Source organism: Bombina bombina, chromosome 7 (assembly GCF_027579735.1).
Source record: "Bombina bombina isolate aBomBom1 chromosome 7, aBomBom1.pri, whole genome shotgun sequence".
Classification (NCBI taxonomy): domain Eukaryota; kingdom Metazoa; phylum Chordata; class Amphibia; order Anura; family Bombinatoridae; genus Bombina; species Bombina bombina.
The window spans coordinates 372,149,914-372,175,653 of NC_069505.1; the positions used below are offsets into that span (position 1 = coordinate 372,149,914).

At 38.1% G+C, this 25,740-nt stretch overlaps 1 protein-coding gene and 1 long non-coding RNA gene across 7 annotated transcripts in view; both read left to right on the forward strand.

The window, feature by feature from the left end:
• LOC128666465 (serine/threonine-protein kinase MARK1) overlaps window positions 1-25,740 on the forward strand; it is a 110,859-nt gene that overhangs the window by 61,849 nt on the left and 23,270 nt on the right. For all 6 annotated transcript variants that reach the window (XM_053721081.1, XM_053721079.1, XM_053721082.1 and 3 more), the window contains 3 exons: window positions 4,232-4,288; window positions 8,722-8,901; window positions 9,449-9,571. In XM_053721081.1, coding sequence (XP_053577056.1) covers window positions 4,232-4,288; window positions 8,722-8,901; window positions 9,449-9,571 — 360 coding nt within the window. The remainder of the gene's footprint in view (window positions 1-4,231; window positions 4,289-8,721; window positions 8,902-9,448; window positions 9,572-25,740) is intronic.
• LOC128666466 (uncharacterized) lies at window positions 13,237-13,601 on the forward strand. Its single transcript, XR_008403245.1, has 2 exons — window positions 13,237-13,416; window positions 13,494-13,601. It is a non-coding gene; the product is annotated as an uncharacterized LOC128666466 (long non-coding RNA).

A 25,740-nucleotide genomic window follows, 5' to 3' on the forward strand; every position in this document is an offset into this window, starting at 1 on the left:
AAGCTGGAATTTTAAGCATAGGAGCCGGCCCATTTTTGGTTCAGCACCTGGGTAGTGCTTGCTGATTAGTGTCTAAATGTAGCCATCCAATTAGCAAGCGCTACCCAGGTGCTGAACCAAAAACGGGCCGGCTCATATGCTTACATTCTAGCTTTTTAAAATAAAGATACCAAGAGAACGAAGAGAAATTGATAATAGGAGTAAATTAGAAAGTTGCTTAAAATTGCAAGCTTTATCTGAATCATGAACGATTCATTTTGAATAGACTATCCCTTTAAGAAACTTAAAATAAATTAATAATACTACAGTAATCACAACAAGTAATATAGCAGTGAAGTAATGAAACCAAACAATAAACAATAAAACCAAATAAACAAAATTGTTCACTTTTTCACACATTTTGTCACAAACTTTAGATTTCTCACTGAAATTATTTACAAACAGCTTGTGCAATTATGGCACAAATGGTGGAAAATGCTTCTCTGGGATCCCCTTTGCTCAGAAATAGCAGACTTATATGGCTTTGGGGTTGCTTTTTGGTAATTAGAAGGCAGCTAAATGCTGCTGCACACCACACGTGTATTATGTCCAGCAGTGAAGGGGTTAATTAGGGAGCTTGTATGGTTAATTTGAGCTTTGGTGTAGTGTAGTAGACAACCCAATGTATTGATCTAGGCCCATTTTGGTATATTTTCATGTCAAATAAAAAAACTGTTTACTTTTTTAACAAATTTTTTCACAAACTTTAGGTTTCTCACTGAAATTATTTACAAACAGCTTGTGCAATTATGGCACACATTGTTTTAAATGCTTCTCTGGGATCCCCATTGTTTATAAAGCAGACATATATGACTTTGGTGTTGCTTTTTGGCAATTAGAAGGCCGCTAAATGCTGCTACGCAGCACACTTGTATTATGCCTAGCAGTGAAGGGGTTAATTAGGTAGCTTGTAGGGAGCTTGCAGGGTTAATTTTAGCTTTAGTGTAGAAATCAGCCTCCCACCTGACACATCCCACCCCTGATCCCTCCCCCACCCCACAATTGTCCCCGCCATCTTAAGTACTGGCAAAAAGTCTGCCAGTACTAAAATAAAAGGTTTTTAAAAAAAAAAAAAAAAAAAAAATATTTATTCAGCTGTGATAGCCCGCAACCTCCCTGATCCCCCCCAAACAGCTCTCTAACCCTCCCCCCGCTACCTATTTCCTGCTATCTTGGGTACTGGCAGTTTGCCCCCAAAAACATTTTTTTGGATTTTTTTTTTATAAAATAGAGCTTTTTCTAGTGTAGCTGCCCCCCCTCAATACCCCCCTCCAAGATCCTTTGATACTTATTTTTTTTAAAAATGTCTCCTCTCCCTCTCTCCTACAATTAAGGGATCATTGGTGGCAGTGGTTTCTGCGTGTGTGCGCTCCCACAGCCCCCCCCCCGCACTCTCCCGGCACCGGGCGTGCACATTGCACCTACAGGAAGCGGATGCTGGGTAGCGATGGGCCACCCACCCGCCTCCCTGCTAAGCTCTCACCCGCCAACGATTGGCGGCATCGCTACCTGTGCAGAGAGGGCCACAGAGTGGCTCTCTCTGCATCAGATGCTTAAAAAAGGTATTACAGTGATGCCTCAATATCGAGGCATCACTGCAATACCCTGAGAGCTGCTGGAAGCGATCGCAATCGCTTCCAGCACTCAGTTAGACCAAGGACGTGCCAGGTACATCCATTGTCACTAACTGACAGTTTCTGCAGGATGAACCTGGCACGTCCTTGGTCGTTAAGGGGTTAAACTATAAATTAACCTAACATAACTATTCTAATACAATAAAATAAACTAACAATTAAAAAACCTAAATTACATGAATAAAAAAATCCTAAGTACGAAAAATTTAAAAAAACTAAATGACAAATTTTAAAAAAAGTTATACTACGAAAAAAAATCAAAAAAATCTAAGATTACAAAAAGTAACAAACACTAAAATTACGAAAAATAATAAACTCTAAGATTACAATAAATAATAAACAAAATTATCAAAAATAAAAACAATTACACCTAATCTAATAGCCCTATAAATATAAAAAAGCCCCCCAGAAATAAAAACACCCCCTAACCTACAATAAACTACCAATAGCCCTTAAAAGAGCCTTTTGTAGGGCATTGCCCTAAGTTAAACAGCTATTTTACCTAGAAAAAAATCCAAAGCACCCCCAACAGTAAAATCCACCACCCAACCAACCTTCCAAAATAAAAAAACCTAAGTCTAAAAAAAACTAAACTACCAATTTCCCTAATGGGCCACTTGTATGGGCATTGCCCTTAAAAGGACATTCATCTCTTTTACACTGCCCTTAAAAGTACATTTAGCTCTTTTACAGTGCACATCCCTAATCTAAAAAAAAAAAACACCCAAAGAATGAAAAAAACCTAACACTAACCCCATAAAATCTACTCACGGTTCCTGAAGTCCGGACATCCATCTCCATCCAGGCAGCGAGAAGTCTTCATCCAGGCGGCAACATCTTCATCCATCGCGGGGACGTCTTCTATCTTTATCCTGGTGACGCGGAGCAGAGCTATCCTTGACAGCGATGACATCCTGCGTGGAGCGTTCATAAAGCCCCGCCGTAAACTGAAATTGAATGCAAGGTAACCATTTCAAAATGGCGTACCTTGCATTCCTATTGGCTGGTTTGATTCTTCAAATTCAAATCAGCCAATAGGATGAGAGCTTCTGAAATCCTCCGCGCCGCCGGGATGAAGATAGAAGACGCCCTGCGATGGATGAAGATGTCGCCGCCTGGATGGAGATGGATGTCCGGACTTCAGAAACCATGAGTAGATTTTATGGGGTTAGTGTTAGTTTTTTTTCATTCTTTTGGGTGGGCTTTTTTTTATGGATTAGGGATGGGCACAGTAAGAGAGCTGAATGCCCTTTTAAGGGCAATGCCCATACAAATGCCCCTTTAGGGGCAATGGGTATTTTAGGATTTTTTTTAGATTTAGGATTTTTATTTTAGGGGGTTGGTTGGGGGTGTGTTTTATTGTTGGGGGATTTATATATTTTTTTCAAGGTTAAAGAGCTGTTTAAACTTAGGGCAATGCCCTACAAAAGGCCCTTCTAAGGGCTATTGGTAGTTTATTGTAGGTTAGGGGGTGTTTTTATTTTGGGTGGGGTTAGGGCTATTAGATTAGGTGTAATTGTTTTTATTTTTGATAATTTTGTTTATTATTTTGTAATCATAGAGTTAATTTGTTTTTCGGAATTTTGGTGTTTTTTTTGTAATCTTTGATTTTTTAAATTGTAGTTTATTTTATTTTATTAGAATAGTTATGTTAGGTTAATTTATAGTTTAAACTTAGTTTTTTTTATTTCATAGGTAAGTTTTTATTTATTTAAAGATAGTTATATTGTAATTTTAATTTAATGTTAGGATGTGTTAGGTTTAGGGGTTAATAGTTTAATTTAGTGTTTTGCGATGTGGGGGGCCAGTAATTTAGGGGATAATATATTTAAATAGTGTTGGTGATGTGGGGGGGCCCCGGTTTAGGGGTTAATATATTTCAATAGTGTTGGTGATGTGGGTGGGCTGCAGAATAGGGGCTAATAAGTTTAATATAGTGTTTGCGATGCGGGAGGGCGGTGGTTTAGGGGTTAATATATTTAAATAGTGTTGGCGATCTGGGTGGGCGGCAGATTAGGGGTTAATACATTTATTTAATAGTCGCGATGTGGGTGGGCGGCAGATTAGGGGTTAATACGTTTTATATAGTGTTTGCGATGTGGGAGGGTGACGGTTTAGGGGTTAATAGGTAGTTTATGGGTGTTAGTGTACTTTGTGACATTTTAGTTATGAGTTTTGTGAAACATTTTTGTTACACAAAATCCATAACTACTGGAATCAAATAGCGGAATGGATCGTGTCGGTGTAGGCTGTAACGCAAGCATTTTAGCCAGACTGCACAACCTGTAACATGGCGCTCTAGAAAATCCTGCACTCAAACGTCACTTTTTTGAGTGCGGAATGGACGTTGCGTTACAGGCTAAAATGCTTGCGGTATAGCTATATTCACGAGACTCATAATATGCGTTACTGGCCATTCCACACGCAATGGCCAATTTTTTAGTGGTATAGCTGTACGGCAAAACTCGTCATTTAGCTGATTGTTATTTATCATTATGTATCTGACACATTTATAATATATAAGCCCTGAATTTAATCTAAACTAACATTCTTTTCAGATCGTGTCAGCAGTGCTTCACTGTCATCAGAAGGGCATTGCACATCTGGACTTAAATGTAAGTGAAAAAGGATTGGGGGGGTTAATTTAATAGATATGTATAATGTATTAAATGGACATTCTATGCATAAATGACATGCAGACTCAGCAATATAAAAACACGTTTATTCACTCTACATTAAAGGCTTGGTAAGTTACATACACAAGGTTACAATAGTGATAACTTTTACGGGACACCGTTTTACAAACACAAAATTATTTCAAAATACGTCTCATACAGGGGTTGCTAACTATCCGTCTTTTAATACTTATCACGGAGTTAACGGCTGTAGAGGAGCAAGTTTAATGTCATAACAATCACAATCAGTTCTTTTTATTGTTCATCGGCTGCACTTTTTAAATGAAACCCCAGGACAACACTTATCATTTTTATATAGAACCCCAAGAGGTTTACAATTTAACACTGGATTTGCACATGGGCAAAACACACTGAAATTCCCCCTCACCGTTCTACATGACATTAGAAGCAGGGCAGTTTCTAGAGACTCTGGCTCCCAGGGCAAAATTCCAAAATGCGCCCCCCTCACAGATTCTAAAGTCCCCCTCCTAGACCTTGCATGTCACTCTGTCATTTAGAGGCCAGCTCCAAAGCAGCAGTGCACTACTGGGACCTAGCTGAACACATCTGGTGAGCAAATGACAAGAGACAAATGTGTGTTGCGGCCAACCACCCGTTAGCTCCTAGTAGTGCATTGCTGCTGCTAAGGATATGTACATATGCTTTTCAACAATGGATACCAAGAGAACAAGAATAATAGAATTGTCTTAAATTTGTTTGGTGTATCCTGAATTATGAAAGTTTAATTTTGACTTTCCTATCCCTTTAAATATGTTCTTTTTCTACTGCAATGGTTTTTTCCAAATATAAAGATATTTTTAGATAATATCTTTATATCTTTTACTAATTGCCATTATATTTATACTTTTCTTATAGCTATGCATATTTATTTGTTTAATGCATAATCAATCCCTTTAAATTCTTATACAAAATGTATCTACAAAGCTTCCAATCGACTTTAAAGTTGAACTTTGCAAAAAAAGTCATCATGTAAGATTTTCTAAAGGATTGCAATATGTCACTGGGTGTATTTGTAACATATTTAGGGGTCTATTACAATTATTTAGAAAGTTATAACAATTTCTTTTTACAAAATTCACTATTAAAGTCTATGAGATTTTCGCACAATACATAATTTGATAAAGAACTGTAATAACTGTTTATTTTTCAAATATACTATACACACAGGCAGTAATAGACAGAGACATGCACACACAGACAGTAATAGACAGAGATATGCACACACAGACAGTAATAGACAGATACATGCACACACAGACAGTAATAGACAGAGACATGCACTCACAGACAGTAATAGACAGAGATATGCACTCACAGACAGTAATAGACAGATATGCACACACAGACAGTAATAGACAGAAACATGCACACACAGACAGTAATAGACAGAGATATGCACACACAGACAGTAATTGACAGATACATGCACTCACAGACAGTAATAGACAGACATGCACACACAGGCAGTAATAGACAGAGACGTGCACCCACAGGCATTAACAGACAGAGACATGTACACACAGGCAGTAATAGACAAAGACATGCACACACAGACAATAATAGGCAGATACATGCACACACAGGCAGTAATTGACAGAGACATGCACAAACAGGTAGTAATTGACAGCAACAAGCACAAACAGGTAGTAATTGACATAGGCCTGCACAAACAGGTAGTAATAGACAAAGACATTCACACACAGGCAGTAATAGACACAGACATGCACACACAGACAATAATAGACAGATACATGCACACATAGACAATAATAGGCAGATACATGCACACCCAGGTAGTAATAGACAAAGATGTGCTCACACAGGTAGGAACAGACAGAGACATGCACACACAGGCAGTAACAGACAGAGATATGCACTCACAGACAGTAATAGGCAGAGACATGCACTCACAGACAGTAATAGACAGAAACATTCACACACAGGCAGTAATAGACAAAGACATGCACACACAGGCAGTAATAGACAGATACATGCACACATAGGCAATTATAGGCAGATACATGCACACACAGACAATAATAGGCAGATACATGCACTCACATGCAGTAATAGACAGAGACATGCACACACAGGCAGTAATAGACAGAGACATGCATACACAGACAGTAATAGACAGAGACATGCACACACAGGCAGGGATAAATAGGCATACACACACAGTCAGTAATAGGCAGATACATGCACACACAGGCATTAATAGGCAGATACACATACAGGCAGTAATAGGCAGATCTATGCACACACACACAGGGATAGATAGGCATACACACACACACACAGGAAGTAATAGGCTGACACATGCACACACAGGCACGGATAGATAGGCATACACACACACACACACACACACACACAGGCAGTAATATACAGAGACATGCACACACAGGCAGGGATAGATAGGCATACATACACAGGCAGTAATAGGCTGATACATGCACACACAGACAATAATTGGCAGATACATGCACACACAGGAAGGGATAAAAAGGCATACACACCCAGGCAGTAATAGGCAGATACATGCACACACAGGCAGTAATAGGCAGATACACAGACAGGCAGTAATAGGCAGATCTATGCACACACACGCAGGGATAGATAGGCATACACACACAGGAAGTAATAGGCTGACACATGCACACACAGGCACGGATAGATATGCATGCACACACACACAAAGGCAGTAATAGACAGAGACATGCACACACAGGCAGGGATAAGCATACACACACAGGCAGTAATAGGTAGATATACACACAGGCAGGGATAGATAGGCATACACACACACACACACACACACACACACTCAGTCAGTAAAAGAAGACACATACACAGGCAGGGATAGATAGGCATACACACACACACAGGTAGTAATAGGCAGATACATACACACACAGGCAGGGATAGATAGGCATACACACACACACTCAGGCAGTAAAAGAAGGCACATACACAGGCAGGGATAGATAGGCATACACACACACACACAGGCAATAATAGGCAGATACATACACACACAGGCAGGGATAGATAGGCATACGCACACACACACAGGCAGTAATAGGCAGGTACACACACACAGGCAGGGATACACACACACTCAGGCAGTAATAGGCAGATACACACACACAGGCAGGGATACACACACACACTCAGGCAGTAATAGGCAGGTACACACACACACACAGGCAGGGATATATATACACACACACACTCAGGCAGTAATAGGCACATATACACACAGGCAGGGATAGATAGGCATACACACACACAGGCAGTAATAGGCAGATACACACACAGACAGGGATAGATAGGCACACACACGCACACTCAGGCAGTAATAGGCAGATATACACACAGGCAGGGATAGATAGGCATACACACTCACACAGGCAGTAATAGGCAGATACACACACAGGCAGGGATAGATAGGCATACACAGACACACACAGGCAGTAATAGGCAGATACGCACACAGGCAGGGATAGATAGGCATACACACACACACACACACAGGCAGTAATAGCAGACACAAGCACTCACATGTGAGTTTGTGAAAACTCGCCATTGCCGTTATGGAGTAAATGACACATACACACACCCATCACTATTAAGTAAATTAAAAAAAAGGCATAATGTCAAAAAGATTTTTTTTTTTTAATTCAACAGTCCGTAACAGAAAACCTGTTCCTTAGTATGTGGAAACCCAATTTTTATAAAGCACTTTTTTAAATAAGCTTAGTAAAACAAAAAAATATGTTCATATCATTATGTAAAGACCATGAATAATTTGTCATATGCATAAAGCATCACCTCTTTAGTGACACAGATCAGTGAGATAGGAGACTGCTTTCCTCAGGGTGATTCCTCTCCTTTTTACTTTCCGTTTGAGCTCTAAGTAGTTATCCGGTCTTAACACGCCCCCTTTGTGATCTTGTTGCTCCATTAGTATGAGTGACATCCAATGCAGCCAATTAACATAACAGCTTCCTTTCAAATATATATATATTATTATTATTATTATTATTTTAATGTATATGCGATCTGTGTATTTTAACCTTTGCTATACAAGTAGTTTATCAAGCAAGCAAGCACTGCCACTTTAACATAATTAAAAAAAAAAAAATAATAAAGTTTTTTTTTTTAAAAGTGCTCCCCACTGCTTCCTATTTATTTATTTTTTAAAGCGCTCCTTATTGCTCCCACTGCCCGGTCTGCCCGCCCTTAGAAACAGCCCTGAAAGAAAGCAATATCACTAAACAGATACAAATGCTAACTGCTAAATCAATAAAGTTTTTTTTTAAACTAAGAGCATATTTCCTTTATTTTAGACCATGAATATCCTTATAGACGAAGATGGAAACATCAAAGTCGCGGATTTTGGTGTAAGCACAATCTTCTCTTCAGAAACTAAAAATCATTTTGGGCTACAAATAGATATACAGGGCCTTGGGAGGATCCTTTATGATTTGATCGGCTTCTCCAAGCCACCTTACGGCGCAGCACAAGTGGTAAGTGTCACTCAAAGGTACAATTTGTATGAAATATTCCTCAGGAGCGGGGAGAGAATACATTTGGCACAAATTATGTTTTTACTTTCATTGCTAGATTAAAGGGAGAGAAGACCCCATCATTTTCTTTCATGATTTAGATAGAACATGCAATTTTAAACAACTTTTTAATTTACTTCTATTACCAAATTTGCTTCATTCTCTTGTTATCCTTTGCTGAAGGAACAGCATTACACTGCTGGCGGCAAGATGAACACATCTAGTCAGCCAATCACAAGAGACAAATGTGTGCAGGCACCAATCAGCAGCAGCTCCCACTAGTGTAGGATATGTGTGTATTCTTTTTCAACAAGGGATACCAAGAGAACAAAGCATATTTTAAAATAGAAGTGAATTTAAAAGTGTCTTAAAATGACCTGCTCTATCTGAATCATGCAAGTTTAATTGTGACTTTCCTATCCTAAGAGCTGCATCAGTTATATTTTACACAAGGACAGTGCTGAGTAACATCAGACTTGCTCACCCTTGTTTGTATTGGTTTTCTTAGGCAATGAGAAAGATCGGCATAAACGCCTTTTGTGACTTTGTTCCTGATTACATCACTACTGACTGTGAAAATCTTCTTCGCAAAATGCTAATGCCAGACCCCTGCAAGTATGAGTCATTGGAGGTAAATTATGGTCTTACTATTCCTCTTCATTAAATTCACACATTCTTCATGAACTAATACAATCTCACAAATTATTTCTCGGATACTTAACCTTTTAACACTGTTCTGACGTTCTATTCCGTCCTTACCGTGCCGGGCTTTAACGCTGTTAGGACGCAATAGAACGTCCTTCCCATTTGGCTGTCCTGAAGCCAACGGCGCTTCCAGAATGCGATCACGGTCTGGAGAGCGTGCCTAGCGTCATAGGGAGGCCCCCTGACGCGACCGTTGGATTTCAATTTGTTTACATTGGATAGTTGTTCAGATGTAGACAAATTACCCTGTCATGAAAGGGTTAAGTTGTTGTCACAAATTCCTAAAACATTTGTCCACCATGAACACAATATTCCCTGCGCATTTAATACGTACAAGTACAGATCTGCAGGGTAATTTGTGTTCTACTTTGCACTTCACTCTCCCAATAAATAACTGTAATTATACCATCAAAATGGGAGATATGAATAGGTGATAGAAGTTAAAATATAACCTTTATTGTTTTATTTAAAATTGGAAAACAAACAACAACAACATAAAATTTAAAAACTGCAAAAAGATGTGGACCAATGGAGCATGTATTGGCTAACACGTGAATATATTGAATGTTGGGGTAGTTATCAGATACGTTGGTTTTTTTTCTAATTCCTTGGTTGGGATTAGTATAAGTTCTGAATTGTCAGCTAAATAATGTGAATCCTCCAAACCAAATAAATAAGGTCACCCCTGTTCATGAGACAGATATTGTCATGTAGTGTCTTTTGTCAGTGGCTCAATTGTGTGAATGGTAAATTGGTTGTATATTTCCACTTATACTGGAAAATAGATATACTTGGCTCAGTGTGAATACCAAAGCCTTATATCATTTACCAATAGTTTAGCACAAGGTCTTTTAATTTAATTATAAGAGCTTATTTGCACAAAGTGTTAGGTCAGTGACTCTCGTTGTTCTAATGTCAAGCAAAATAAACCATTATTGTAGGGTTGTTAAACACTTTCTAATAAGGTAGAATATCTTATCCATATATATTTAACCAACTATTGTATATCTTGGGTGTACTATATTGAAGCCTCTGTTAGCGTATATGATTCTATGGTATCCAGTAATTGGATCACTTGGTGATATTTTAATATTCAATATCATATATTATAATTTTGTGTCTCTTATCAGTGGCTCATGATGTTCACTTTTGGGTAGGAAATCAAAGTATTTTTTCACCAACTTTATTAAATTTTTTTCTATATATAATGGCTTTAAATCTGAAGATTTGCACTGTAATGTTAGTGCCAATTTACAGCTCTGGGGTCGATCCGATAAAAATCGTCGCCCGCAAAAGCTGGCGACGCCAATATTTGCGCGGGTTTGGTATCCTATATACGGCGTAACCTAGAAGTTACGCGCGTATATTTCTGCCGTCGGCTGTAGTTTTTTGGGCCATAGGCAGGTATACCAAACCAGCGCAGTTTGGTATCCAATATACAGCGTAAGGACTTACGTGGCGAAAATGGAGAAATCTTACTCCATTTTCACCTCGCCACAAAAAGCAGCCGTAAGAAGCCTTACGCTGACTATTGGAGCCCCGTAACTCCCTAAACTAGCTGCTAAATAAACCTAACACCTAACGCATGCGCAATGTCTATCTAGCTGTCAACCGCGATCTGCTAAATAAAACCTAACACCTAACGCATGAGCAATGTCTATCTACCTGTCAACCGCGATCCCCCGCCGCAATCCCTAATAAAGTATTTAACCCCTAAACCGCCTCCATCTACATAAACTAACCCCCTACTGTGAGCCCCTAAAACAGCCACCATCTAACTGATCTATCCCCTACTGTGAGCCCCTAAAACCGCCACCATCTAACTGATCTATCCTCTAATGTGAGCCCCTAAAACCGCCACCATCTACCTGATCTATCCCCTAATCTGACCCCTTACACCGCCGCCAGCTATATTAATATTATTAACCCCTAATCTAATATACATAAAGTAATAAGCTCTATTACTGTAAGGATTCCACTCCTGGTTTTCCTTTTTTCTTATACAGCTCACCTTACACCTCTATTTAAGTCATGTCTCCGCCCCAAACAAGTGCTTAGTTATTAAATTCATATCAGCTAAGCTCTATGCATCCATTTCTTAACCTGTGCATTATTTCATGAATTGAAGATATTTGCTACTACAAGTTATTGGATTACAATTACCAGCAGGAACTGTTACTACAAGCTGCTACCCAGTGAACGAATTTAATTCATCTAAGTTACTTTTACCCTGAGGATTGGACCTGTTTCATCAGACACCTGCAAGCAGTACAAACCGGGACTTTCAAGGAGTAACCGCAAGTAACATAAAATCTTAAGTTGCTGCCACACAGTTAACTGATCTAATTGCTGCATATATTATAATATCGCTACTTCTGTTTCAATATAACATTTGTAACAAACCATTTTCACTGTAACGCTACGGATCAGCTCTGACGTCATCTGCAGGGGAACTCCTGTGTACTTGACACGCCCCTGTCAGCAGCTGCAGCTTTCTGTGTTCTCTCTCACTACATATTACTCGGTTACTACTACAATCAGGTTTAACGCTGGTTAGTCCACATATCACTTGCTCCATAGCTAAACAAAAAGTATCAATACTGGAATTTACTGCTTATCTTTTCTGAATATTAATTCAAAGTTCTTGTATTTCCTTTTCAGTTATAGTTTGGAATATTGCTACACATTAATTGTAGCTTATCACTACAAATATATACTCATACTTCAATTCATCATATATTAAAACTCACTCTGAATCATCACAGCCTATGCTGAAATAATAGTCTGTATTTTAGAGTGAAACATTCACACTTTACGGCAGTTGAGATCCAACAAAATAAAACACATTACAGAATAACTAAGCCATTATTATGGATCCAGCCGAACTCCCACAAATTGTCTTTAACCTGTCACAAAGGGTAGACCAACTCAGCCAGGGTCTAAGAGATTTACAATTGGAAAATGAGACTTTGAGAAACGTTATAAAAGATTCCATCAATCCTAAGCTACCAGCCCAAGAGACCTCTCCTGAACCCTTTGTTGCTCCTCCAGAATATTTTCAAGGAGACAGAAATCAATACCGCCACTTTAAGAATGCTTGCCTTCTTAATTTTTCTCTCAAGCCTAGGACCTATCCAAATGATAGGGTGAAAGTTCTCTGCATGATAAGCTACTTAAGGGGAGAACCCCGTATATGGGCTGACACACTATTCGAAACTAATAATCCGGTCCTATCATCCTTTTCGGCATTTCTTGACGTCATGGATGAATTGTATAATGATACCAACCTCCAAATTACAGCTGAGAGCAAAATGAGGAAACTTAAACAAGGTTCCAGACCTGTGGAATATTACATAACGGAGTTCAAACTGTACTCCATTGACTCCCAATGGAATGCCATAGCCCTCAGAAATCAATTTAGGCTTGGTCTTTCGGATGCAGTCAAGGATGAATTAGCCAGAACCGAATTGCCAGAGACACTTGAGGCTCTTATGAAATTAAGTAGCCATATAGATAGAAGATTAAGGGAGAGAAGATCTGAACGACAATACTCAGACCAGCCATACAAAAAGGAAAAGGTCCCCAGTCCTAACCAACCTACTCTTAGGTCTACTAGTCCCAGCGGAGCTGAAGCTATGGATATCAGCATCTTCAGGGGACCGCTAACACCGGATGAACGTATGAGAAGAAAGACCCGGGGCCTTTGCATGTATTGTGGTGATCCAGCTCACAGTCTTAAGGACTGCCCTATCATACCTCAGAAAAAGAACAGTAAGTGTAGCACTAACTTTACCTCTCAAGTAGTACTTAATAAACCACTTCACTGTTCTCTACTTTTGTCTTTACAGTGGGCAAGTAAACAGATCTCCGTCCCTGCTATCGTTGACACCGGAGCTCAAGGCAACTACATTGACAGCTCATTAGTCTCTATCAATAAAATACCACTGATTAAGAAATTGTCTCCTATTTCTCTTCTTGTTGTTGATGACTCTGAGATTTCTTCTGGACCTATTACACATCATACCATTCCTCTTTCTGTCACAACATTAAACAATCATCATGAACATCTCTCTTTTGATGTGATTACATCTCCATTATTTCCAATTGTTCTTGGGTTGGCTTGGCTACAACTACATGAACCTCAGATCAGTTGGAAATCTTTAGACATACATTTAAACTCACAATACTGCCAACAAACTTGTATTAGGCAGTCACTACTTTCTCTGAACCCCACTTCTGACACTCTTGTACCAATTGAATACAGTCACTTTGCTGAGGTTTTCAGTAAAAAAGAGGCTGAAACACTTCCTCCTCATCGATCCTATGACTGCCCCATAGAGTTAAAACCAGGTACAACTCCACCCATAGGACATTTATATCCTCTATGTCAATCTGAATTAGACCATCTGAAAAGCTATTTAGATGAGAATTTGAAGAAAGGATTCATTCGTCCTTCTGTCTCACCAGCTGGTGCTGGTATGTTTTTTGTCCGAAACAAGGATAACTCTTTACGCCCTATTATTGATTTTAGACAACTAAATAAGATCACCATAAAAAATCGCTACCCACTGCCACTCATTCCGGAACTCATAGAGAGACTAAGACATGCCACTATCTATACTAAATTGGATCTGAGGGGCGCATACAACCTTGTACGCATCAGAGAGGGGGATGAATGGCTCACGGCTTTTAGAACAAGATATGGGTTGTATGAATACCTAGTTATGCCTTTCGGACTCACCAACGCACCAGCAACCTTCCAATTCTTTATAAATGAAATTTTTCATGATTTACTCGATATTTGTGTCATAGTTTATTTAGATGACATTCTGATTTATTCCTCCAATACTACTGACCACATCAAACACGTTAGTTGGGTTTTATCTCGTCTCCAGGTTCACCGACTTTATGCCAAACTGGAAAAATGCATTTTTCATACTACAACCATAGATTTCCTGGGTTATTCCATCAGCCCTGAAGGCATTCAAATGCAAGAAGGAAAAGTTGAGGCAGTAAAATCTTGGCCAACTCCTATGAACAGAAAAGATCTACAAAAATTCCTCGGGTTCAGTAATTACTACAGGAAATTCATCCGAAATTTCTCGAGTATTTCGAAACCTCTTACCAAACTTACTAGTTCCAATTGCGTGTTCAGATGGTCGAAAGAAGCTGCTGATGCTTTCAATTTCCTCAAAGAGTCCTTTTCCTCAGCTCCTATTTTAAAGTATCCTGATCCCGACCTACAATATATATTGGAAGTGGATTCTTCGGATTATGCACTCGGTGCAGTCTTATCACAACGTAAGACACTCAAAGAACCTCTATTTCCTATCGGCTTCTTTTCAAAAGTTATGTCCTCTGCAGAAATGAATTACTCCATAGGGGATAAAGAATTACTTGCCATCAAAAGAGCTTTGGAATTTTGGAGACATCTCCTAGAAAGTACATCTCATCCCATCATAATTTATACAGACCATCGTAACCTTGAGTTTCTACAGAACAACAAAACTTTATCTGGGAGACAGGTTAGATGGAGCCTCTTCTTCAGTCGTTTTGATTTCCAGATTCTGTATAGACCTGGATCGAAAAATGCAAAGGCAGATGCACTCTCCCGCAGAGATCCTAGACCCATTCCTGAATATACACCTAGTTGTATCCTATCACCCACTAAATTCCTCGCTTCATTATCTATATCAGTTCCAGACTATGAAGCCGCCTTAGGGTTGGAAAAACAAGCACTTCTGAACTCCCTAATTAAGAAAGATGGATTATATTATCATGGTTCTCAAATTTACGTACCTGAACCACTCAGAGCACAAATTATTAAAGAACACCATGATCCTCCCTTACTTGGTCATGTAGGTATCAGACGCACTAAGGAATTAGTAAGCAGAACTTACTGGTGGCCATCCATGGAAAATTCTATCAAGATCTACATTCAGCAGTGTATTACTTGCTCAGTATCCAAACCCGAGAGAAGACCTCCCTACGGACTCCTCATGCCTTTGGACATACCCAATTCACCCTGGGTTCACATTGGTATGGATTTTATCGTAGAACTACCGCCAAGCTCTGGTTTCACCACCATTTTAGTCGTTACTGACCACTTTACTAAAATGGCACATTTCATTGCTTACCACAAGTTGCCTACTTCTTCAGAAACTGCACATTTGTTTCTGAACAACATTGTAAGGCATCATGGTTTACCGACTGTTTTGTTCACAGATAGAGGTAGCCAATTTACCTCAAGGTTTTGGAAGACACTCACTACAAGTCTGCAAATTGAACAACGGCTAAGTACTGCTTTCCACCCACAAACCAACGGACAAACTGAAAGATTGAACCAATGGCTCGAACAATACTTACGTTGCTACTGCTCATACCATCAACATAAATGGTCATCTTTTCTTGCTATGGCAGAATTTTCCTACAATAACACTATCAACAGTACCACAAATTACTCTCCCTTTTTTGCTAACTATGGGTTCAATCCTAGATTCAATTTTCAGCATTCCTCTTCTGAAAATACACCATCTGTTGACGAATTACTACAACGCCTATCAGAAAACTTCCATCATCTATCTACAAACATACAGCATGCACAAGCATCTCAGAAAAAGTATTATGACTTAAGACGTAGAGTTGCTCCAAAGTATGAAGTAGGAGACTTCGTGTGGTTGTCAACAAAAAATATCAAGTTACATCTTCCCAAGAAGAAATTGGCTAGTCTATTCATAGGCCCATTCAAGATCACTCACATAGTAAATGAGAATGCAGTTACCTTGGATCTACCTGATAATTTGGTAATACACCCTACCTTCCATGTCTCTTTACTGAAGCCTTATACAGGTCGACACCCTCCTACTCCTCTCCTTCCTCCTGATCCGGTATGCCTGGACACAAACATGTATGAAGTTCAGGATCTCTTGGATTCCAGATATTATAATGGTGAACTTCAGTATCTAGTGAGATGGAAGGGGTTTTCATCTGAAGAAGACTCCTGGGAGCCTCATACTCATATTGATGCTACAAGGCTTGTTGCACATTTCCACAGACGTTTTCCCCACAGACCAAAACATCCAGCCGTGGTCGGCTTGCTTGAGGGGGGGGACGTGTAAGGATTCCACTCCTGGTTTTCCTTTTTTCTTATACAGCTCACCTTACACCTCTATTTAAGTCATGTCTCCGCCCCAAACAAGTGCTTAGTTATTAAATTCATATCAGATAAGCTCTATGCATCCATTTCTTAACCTGTGCATTATTTCATGAATTGAAGATATTTGCTACTACAAGTTATTGGATTACAATTACCAGCAGGAACTGTTACTACAAGCTGCTACCCAGTGAACGAATTTAATTCATCTAAGTTACTTTTACCCTGAGGATTGGACCTTTTTCATCAGACACCTGCAAGCAGTACAAACCGGGACTTTCAAGGAGTAACCGCAAGTAACATAAAATCTTAAGTTGCTGCCACACAGTTAACTGATCTAATTGCTGCATATATTATAATATCGCTACTTCTGTTTCAATATAACATTTGTAACAAACCATTTTCACTGTAACGCTACGGATCAGCTCTGACGTCATCTGCAGGGGAACTCCTGTGTACTTGACACGCCCCTGTCAGCAGCTGCAGCTTTCTGTGTTCTCTCTCACTACATATTACTCGGTTACTACTACAATCAGGTTTAACGCTGGTTAGTCCACATATCACTTGCTCCATAGCTAAACAAAAAGTATCAATACTGGAATTTACTGCTTATCTTTTCTGAATATTAATTCAAAGTTCTTGTACTTCCTTTTCAGTTATAGTTTGGAATATTGCTACACATTAATTGTAGCTTATCACTACAAATATATACTCATACTTCAATTCATCATATATTAAAACTCACTCTGAATCATCACAGCCTATGCTGAAATAATAGTCTGTATTTTAGAGTGAAACATTCACACTTTACGGCAGTTGAGATCCAACAAAATAAAACACATTACAATTACCAGCCCTTAAAAGGGCCTTTTACGGGGCTTTGCCCCAAAGTTAACAGCTCTTTTGTCCTATAACCTGCCCTCCCTACACCGCCGCCACCTATATTAATGGTATTAACCCCTAATGTAAGCCCCTTACACCGCCGCCATCTATATTAAAATTATTAACCCCTAATTTAATCTACCTACCCCGCCGCCAGCTATATTATCTATATTAACCCTAAGTATATTATAGTTAATATAGTTATTACATTATATATATTAACTCTATCTAACCCTAACACCCCTAACTAAATTCTTATTAAATAAATCTAATTTACAGTATATTATAAACTAAAATATTCCTATTTAAATCTAAATACTTACCTATAAAATAAACCCTAAGATAGCTACAATATAATTAATAATTACATTGTAGCTATGTTAGGGTTTATATTTATTTTACAGGTAAATTGTTAATTATTTCAACTAGGTATAATAGCTATTAAATAGTTATTAACTATTTAATAGCTACCTAGTTAAAATAATTACCCAATTACCTGTAAAATAAATCCTAACCTAAGTTACAAATACACCATCTAACTGATCTATCCTCTAATGTGAGCCCCTAAAACCGCCACCATCTACCTGATCTATCCCCTAATCTGACCCCTTACACCGCCGCCAGCTATATTAATATTATTAACCCCTAATCTAATATACATAAAGTAATAAGCTCTATTACCAGCCCTTAAAAGGGCCTTTTGCGGGGCTTTGCCCCAAAGTTAACAGCTCTTTTGTCCTATAACCTGCCCTCCCTACACCGCCGCCACCTATATTAATGGTATTAACCCCTAATGTAAGCCCCTTACACCGCCGCCATCTATATTAAAATTATTAACCCCTAATTTAATCTACCTACCCCGCCGCCAGCTATATTATCTATATTAACACTAAGTATATTATAGTTAATATAGTTATTACATTATATATATTAACTATATTAACTCTATCTAACCCTAACACCCCTAACTAAATTCTTATTAAATAAATCTAATTTACAGGTATACCCCGCTCATACAGCAGGTTAGGGACCGGAGCCTCGCTGTAAAGTGAAAACCGCCTTAAAGTGAAACAAGGCAGTTTTAGCTTTCTTTTCAGTGTTTAAAATCCTGAAAACATGTTTGAACTAACATATATTAGGGGTGCAATAGTGCTATGTTTAGTTTAACACTAGCACAGCAAGTATTCAATTAGTATTCAATAAATACTGTACCTGTAAAATTGTGACAATTACTGTAGTAAAATTTGCCAGACTATAGCACTGAGACACAGATTGCACTGCAATGCTATAAACAGATTGAACTAAGCATAACAAAATGGTGCCATTCACTTTTCTAGCAATCTCACAATGATAATAGCACTGTTTCAAAATCCTTGGAGGTTGAACTTTAGCTCCACAAAGCGCTGTATTAGCAAATCGCTGTAAAGTGAAGCGCTGTAAAGTGAGGTATACCTGTATATTATAAACTAAAATATTCCTATTTAAATCTAAATACTTACCTATAAAATAAACCCTAAGATAGCTACAATATAATTAATAATTACATTGTAGCTATGTTAGGGTTTATATTTATTTTACAGGTAAATTGTTAATTATTTCAACTAGGTATAATAGCTATTAAATAGTTATTAACTATTTAATAGCTACCTAGTTAAAATAATTACCCAATTACCTGTAAAATAAATCCTAACCTAAGTTACAAATACACCTACACTATCAATAAATTAAATAAACTAAAATATCTATCTAAAAATACAATTAAATAAACTAAACTAAATTACACAAAAAAACAAACACTAAATTACAAAAAATAAAAAAAAATATTACAAGATTTTTAAGCTAATTACACCTATTCTAAGCCCCCTAATAAAATAATAAAGCCAACCAAAATAAAAAAAATTCCCTACCCTATTCTAAATTAAAAAAAGTTCAAAGCTCTTTTACCCTTACCAGCCCTTAAAAGCATGCCCCAAAGAAAACTGCTCTTTTGCCTGAAAAAAAAAACACAATACCACCCCCAACATTACAACCCACCACCCACATACCCCTAATCTAACCCAAACCCCCCTTAAATAAACCTAACACGACCCCCCTGAAGATCTCCCTACCTTGTCTTCACCACACCGGGCCGAACTCCTCATCCGATCCGGGCGATGTCTTTATCCAAGCGGCAGCAAAGTCTTCTTCCATCCGGCAGCATTTTCCATCAAGCGGCATCTTCAATCTTCATTCGTCGCTCCTCCGACATGGAGTATCCATCCCGGCCGACGACTGAACGACGAATGAGGTACCTTTAAATGACGTCATCCAAGATGGCGTCCGTCGAATTCCGATTGGCTGATAGGATTCTATCAGCCAATCGGAATTAAGGTAGAAAAATCTGAACCAATCAGCCAATCAGATTGAACTTGAATCTGATTGGCTGATTCAATCAGCCAATCAGATTTTTCTACCTTAATTCCGATTGGCTGATAGAATCCTATCAGCCAATCGGAATTCGACGGACGCCATCTTGGATGACGTCATTTAAAGGTACCTCATTCGTCGTTCAGTCGTCGGCCGGGATGGATGCTCCGCGTCGGAGGAGCGACGAATGAAGATTGAAGATGCCGCTTGATGGAAGATGCTGCCGGATGGAAGAAGACTTTGCTGCCGCTTGGATAAAGACATCTCCCGGATCGGATGAGGAGTTCGGCCCGGTGTGGTGAATACAAGGTAGGGAGATCTTCAGGGGGGTAGTGTTAGGTTTATTTAAGGGGGGTTTGGGTTAGATTAGGGGTATGTGGGTGGTGGGTTGTAATGTTGGGGGGTGGTATTGTGTTTTTTTTTTTCAGGCAAAAGAGCAGTTTTCTTTGGGGCATGCCCCCACAAAAGGCCCTTTTAAGGGCTGGTAAGGTAAAAGAGCTTTGAACTTTTTTTAATTTAGAATAGGGTAGGGAATTTTTTTTATTTTGGGGGGCTTTATTATTTTATTAGGGGGCTTAGAATAGGTGTAATTAGCTTAAAAATCTTGTAATATTTTTTTATTTTTTGTAATTTAGTGTTTGTTTTTTTTTGTAATTTAGTTTAGTTTATTTAATTGTATTTTTAGATAGATATTTGTAGTTTATTTAATTTATTGATAGTGTAGGTGTATTTGTAACTTAGGTTAGGATTTATTTTACAGGTAATTGGGTAATTATTTTAACTAGGTAGCTATTAAATAGTTAATAACTATTTAATAGCTATTATACCTAGTTAAAATAATTAACAATTTACCTGTAAAATAAATATAAACCCTAAAATAGCTACAATGTAATTATTAATTATATTGTAGCTATCTTAGGGTTTATTTTATAGGTAAGTATTTAGATTTAAATAGGAATATTTTAATTAATAATATTAATATTAGATTTATTTTAATAAGAGTTTAGTTAGATAGGGTTATTATACTTAATATATATATATAAAATATAATAACGATATTAACTATATTAACCCTAATATAATTAGGGTTAATATAGTTAATATATATAATATAATAACTATATTAACTATATTAACCCTAATATAATTAGGGTTAATATAGCTGGCGGCGGTGTAGGGGGATTAGATTAGGGGTTAATTATAGGTGGCCGCGGTGTAGGGGGATGTAGATTGTAGGCAAAAGAGCAGTTTACTTTGTGACAAAGAACCGCCAAAAGCCCTTTTAAGGGCTGGCAAAAGAGCTGAATTCTTTGGGGCATGCCCCGCAAAAAGCCCTTTTAAGGGCTGGCAAAAGAGCTGTTACTTTGGGGCAATGCCACGCAAAAAGCCCTTTTCAGGGCTATTTGTAGGGTTAGACTTAGGTTTAGTGGTAGGGATAGTTTAGTATTTTAGGGGTTAAATAATTTAATATAGATGGCGGAGGGGTAGGGGGATTAGATTAGGGGTTAATAATTTTAAAATAGATAGCGGCGGGGTAGGGGCTCACTTTAGGGGGTAGGTAAGGTAGATGGCGGCGGTGTTAGGGGCTCACTTTAGGGGGTTATAGATTGAATATAGCTGGAGACGGTTTAGGGGTTAATAACTTTATTATGTTGCGGCGGGGTTTGGGAGCGGCAGTTTAGGGATTAATACATATTTTATTGTTAGGCTAGTGAGGGGGGATAGCGGATAGAGGGTTAGACGTGTGGGGCTATGTTAGGGAGGCGTGTTAGACGTGTCGGGCTATGTTAGGGAGGCGTGTTAGACAGTGCTTGTGATTTCATACTTTAGTCAGGTTTTGTAGGCGCCGGCAGTTTCTAACGTGGCGCAAGTCACTGGCGACGCCAGAAATTTGTACTTGCGCAGATTTCTGGACATCGCTGGTTTATCCGACTTACGGCACGTTAGCATCTGACGGCGCCGTATATTGGATAGCTCGAGATGCGAGCTGAAACTGCGGGCGACGCGGGTTCCCTCGCTTGTGCCGCAAACTACGCCGTATATCGGATCACGCCCCATATAGTTATCTAGATATCTGCTTTTCAGTATGCAGAAATAAAGATTACTTTCAAAAGTGGCGTTGAGCCTATATTTTAGCCCATGTAAATTCAACTTGATTATTCACCCTTCTTTATAAGTACTATACCAAAAGTTGTATTATTATGTTCATGAGTAATAAAATAGACAATATATGCGTAATAATAAGAGCTCTTAAGTAATCTGTTGGTTAGCACTATCAGCTTGAAATTATTTAGCCAGCTATCTTAAGCAGCACAGGGAACCTCCCTGTTGTTATCTATGTGTATTAATATACACTTGTTTTAGATTTTATCAGGTTGCTACTTTATAGCTACAATTGCAAGTAAACTCTGTATCGAGTGCTAATGTTATTCCCAAGTAAATGTCAGAAGGTCTTAACACTCTGCTCAAAGCTGAGCTACCTTATTACAGACATTCAATTTAAGTTAATATTGACTGTTTGTAACTTATTTTAACATTTGAGTATATAGATCACTATTAGGATTGTTAAAGAAAACGTGTCTGGCTCACTCCCAACTTAATATCTACTCATTAAGTGATAGCCTTAATTATTAGAGTTAAATTGTACGGTAGCAATACAGTCTCCTAAGTGTCATTGGTCTAAGCCCATATTGGCTATTCAACGGTCTAAACTTTTGCACTGTTTAAAATAGATAGGGGTTGACAAGAGGTCCAACACCCTCCCCTGACATGTTTCGCCATCTCAGTTGCGGCTTTTTCGAAGGTGGCGCGCACTCGCGCCTTCGGATGTTTATCACCTAAGCTCCTCCCTCTTTTTGAATCCATAACCAATCAGAGCCATCCTAATATCTAAAGGCTCGTGACTCGAATGGTATGAATGTTAATACTATGAGGATTGGTTACTGGGAGATATTTATCGATTTGGCTGAGATTAAGGGAACAAATAGCATGAATGAAAAAGAATTGAATACTTGTACTTTATGTTGGTGGCTCAAAACAAAAGTGGGATATTGTACCTAACAAGTAATACAATGTTATTAATATTTGGCCAGTTGACATGGGTAATTTTGTGATTGACATCAGGGATTACATACTATAGTGATGTATGTATAAGAATGTTATGTATGAAAAATTGTAAGTGCATGAAAATACAAGTGAGATGTGAAAAAAGGGGGAAAGAAAAGGAATAATCATAACTAAATGAAAAAAGTGTTACTTTCATTTTGGTGCATTGGGACATAAATTTAATAGACAAGTGAACACATAATAAAAAATAAAATATATAAAAAAATATATGAAAGATATATAAAAGAAAAAATGTGATTTTAAGAGTTTTACAACTTAGTTATTGAATTGCCCAATTTTAATTTTGTCATGAACCACTATGACATGCTAAATCTGAATATTCATGCTCGGTTCTAAAGGATGGTAGTTGTGAACTGATATATCAAACGTGAAAAAATGTGAAAGATTTTTAATTAATGATACATGTGGTTAAAAAGGAAAAAAAGGGAGGAAAGGGGTTATTGTGTAAAAATAAGGTGGAGGTACGTGGATGGAATTGGATATTAAAATTCTAATATTGAATATCACTTTATTCTAGTCACTGAATTTAGGAGTATTAAATTTACACTGAGTTTCATAAATTCCACATGTCTTTTGTGTTATCACCACTTTGGAGCTTCTTGTAATTAAAATATAAGAAATAGAAATATTTCTATACAAACATAGAGTAATTGTTTAATTCATTCATTCCCTTGGGCTGAACACAGTCCATTAAATAAATCCATCTTGTTTCAATTTTCAGAAGTGATTTTTCCAAATCACCTCCCCTCAGACCCAATGATATCTTTTGTATACCATAGCATTGTAGTTCAGAGGTCTTGGATTGATGGTATTTCATAAAGTGGGAAGCCACTGAAGTAATTTTTCTGTCTTTGGATAAATCGTTAGATGCATTTTGAATGTTTCGGAGATGTTCCATGACCCTTGTATGGAGTTTTCTCGTCGTCATTCCTATGTAGGTCTGAGGACATGTACATTGGAGGGCATAAATGACTCCTACAGTATTACAGTTTATATACGTTTGGATTGGATGCTGATTGCCAAATCTGTCAATGATAGTCTTTTTCTTTTTGATCATATGGCTGCATGTAGAGCAACTCCCACAGGGAAATGAACCTTTTTCAATAGGTTTGCGTTGTGGATTCTTTTTCACATAATGGCTGGGGCTGAGTATTTCTTTCAGATTTCGAGATCTTCTGTATCCAATATCTGGCTTTGCCCCAACATATTTCTTTAGGTTCTGGTCGAGTTGTAATATGTGCCAATTTTTTTGAATTATATCTACAATTTGGTTTGACTGATCATTGTAAGTTAATATCAGACGTGTTTTGTTGTCTGACTTTTTAGATTTGACTTTGAGTAAGTCTGATCTAGATGTTCTGTAGGATCTGCTTTTGGCTCTACGGATAGATCTCTTGCTATATCCTCTGGCTAATAATCTTGTCTCTAATTCTGATGCCCTGATTTTGAAGGTTGCCTCATCTGAGCAATTGCGTCTCATTCTTAAAAATTCACCTACAGGCAGAGACTTGGTGGTATTAGGAGCATGAGCACTTGTAGCATAGAGTACATTGTTGGTAGCTGTCTTCTTTCTGAAGAGATCAGTACTTAGGCATCCATTGTTTTCTTTTTTGATACAAAGATCCAAAAAGGAGATTTGGGTTTGGCTTACTTCGTGTGTCAGCTTGATGTTTAAATTGTTTTGATTCAATATTTTGAGGAATGATTCAAGTTCACTTTGAGTTCCTTCCCATATAAACATGATATCATCTATATATCTAATCCACAGAGGGATATTGTGGATATATAGATTGTTGGTATCAGAGAATACACAGGTTTGCTCCCACCAGCCTAAAAAAAGATGGGCATAGGTGGGAGCGCAGGCTGTACCCATGGCGGTACCTTGGGTTTGTAAATAAAATTTATTGTTGAACAAAAATAAGTTTTTGGTGAGAATAAACTGCAATAGATCCATGACAAATTGATTGTGTTCTTTGCTCTCTTCATTATCCATGTTGAGAAAATGTCTCACAGCTTGTAGTCCTAATTTATGATTAATGCTGGTGTAGAGTGACTCTACGTCTGCTGTGACAAGCCATGAATTTTTGGAGATATTGATATCTTCCAATTGCTGCAGTAGTTCCATTGTATCTCTGACATAGGATGGGAGTTGGGTCAGAAATTGTCTCAACCTGAGTTCAATGTATTGGCTAGCTTTTTCAGTAAGGTTTTCATTACCGGAGACAATAGGACGACCTGGGGGTTGTTGCTGGTTTTTGTGGATCTTGGGAATAAGATAGAATGTTTCTATTTTTGGGTGGGGTATGCAGAGGAATTTGTATTCTTTATTGGTGATGATTCCATTTTTCTTGGCTGTCTCAATCAGTGAATTATATTGTTGATGAAATTGTGTCAATGGATTTCCCCATAATTCTTTATAACATTCACGATTTTTGAGTTGTGTAACAGCTTCCTTTACATACATCTCTTCTGGCCATATTACAATATTCCCTCCCTTATCCGCATTTCTGATGATCACATCATCCCAG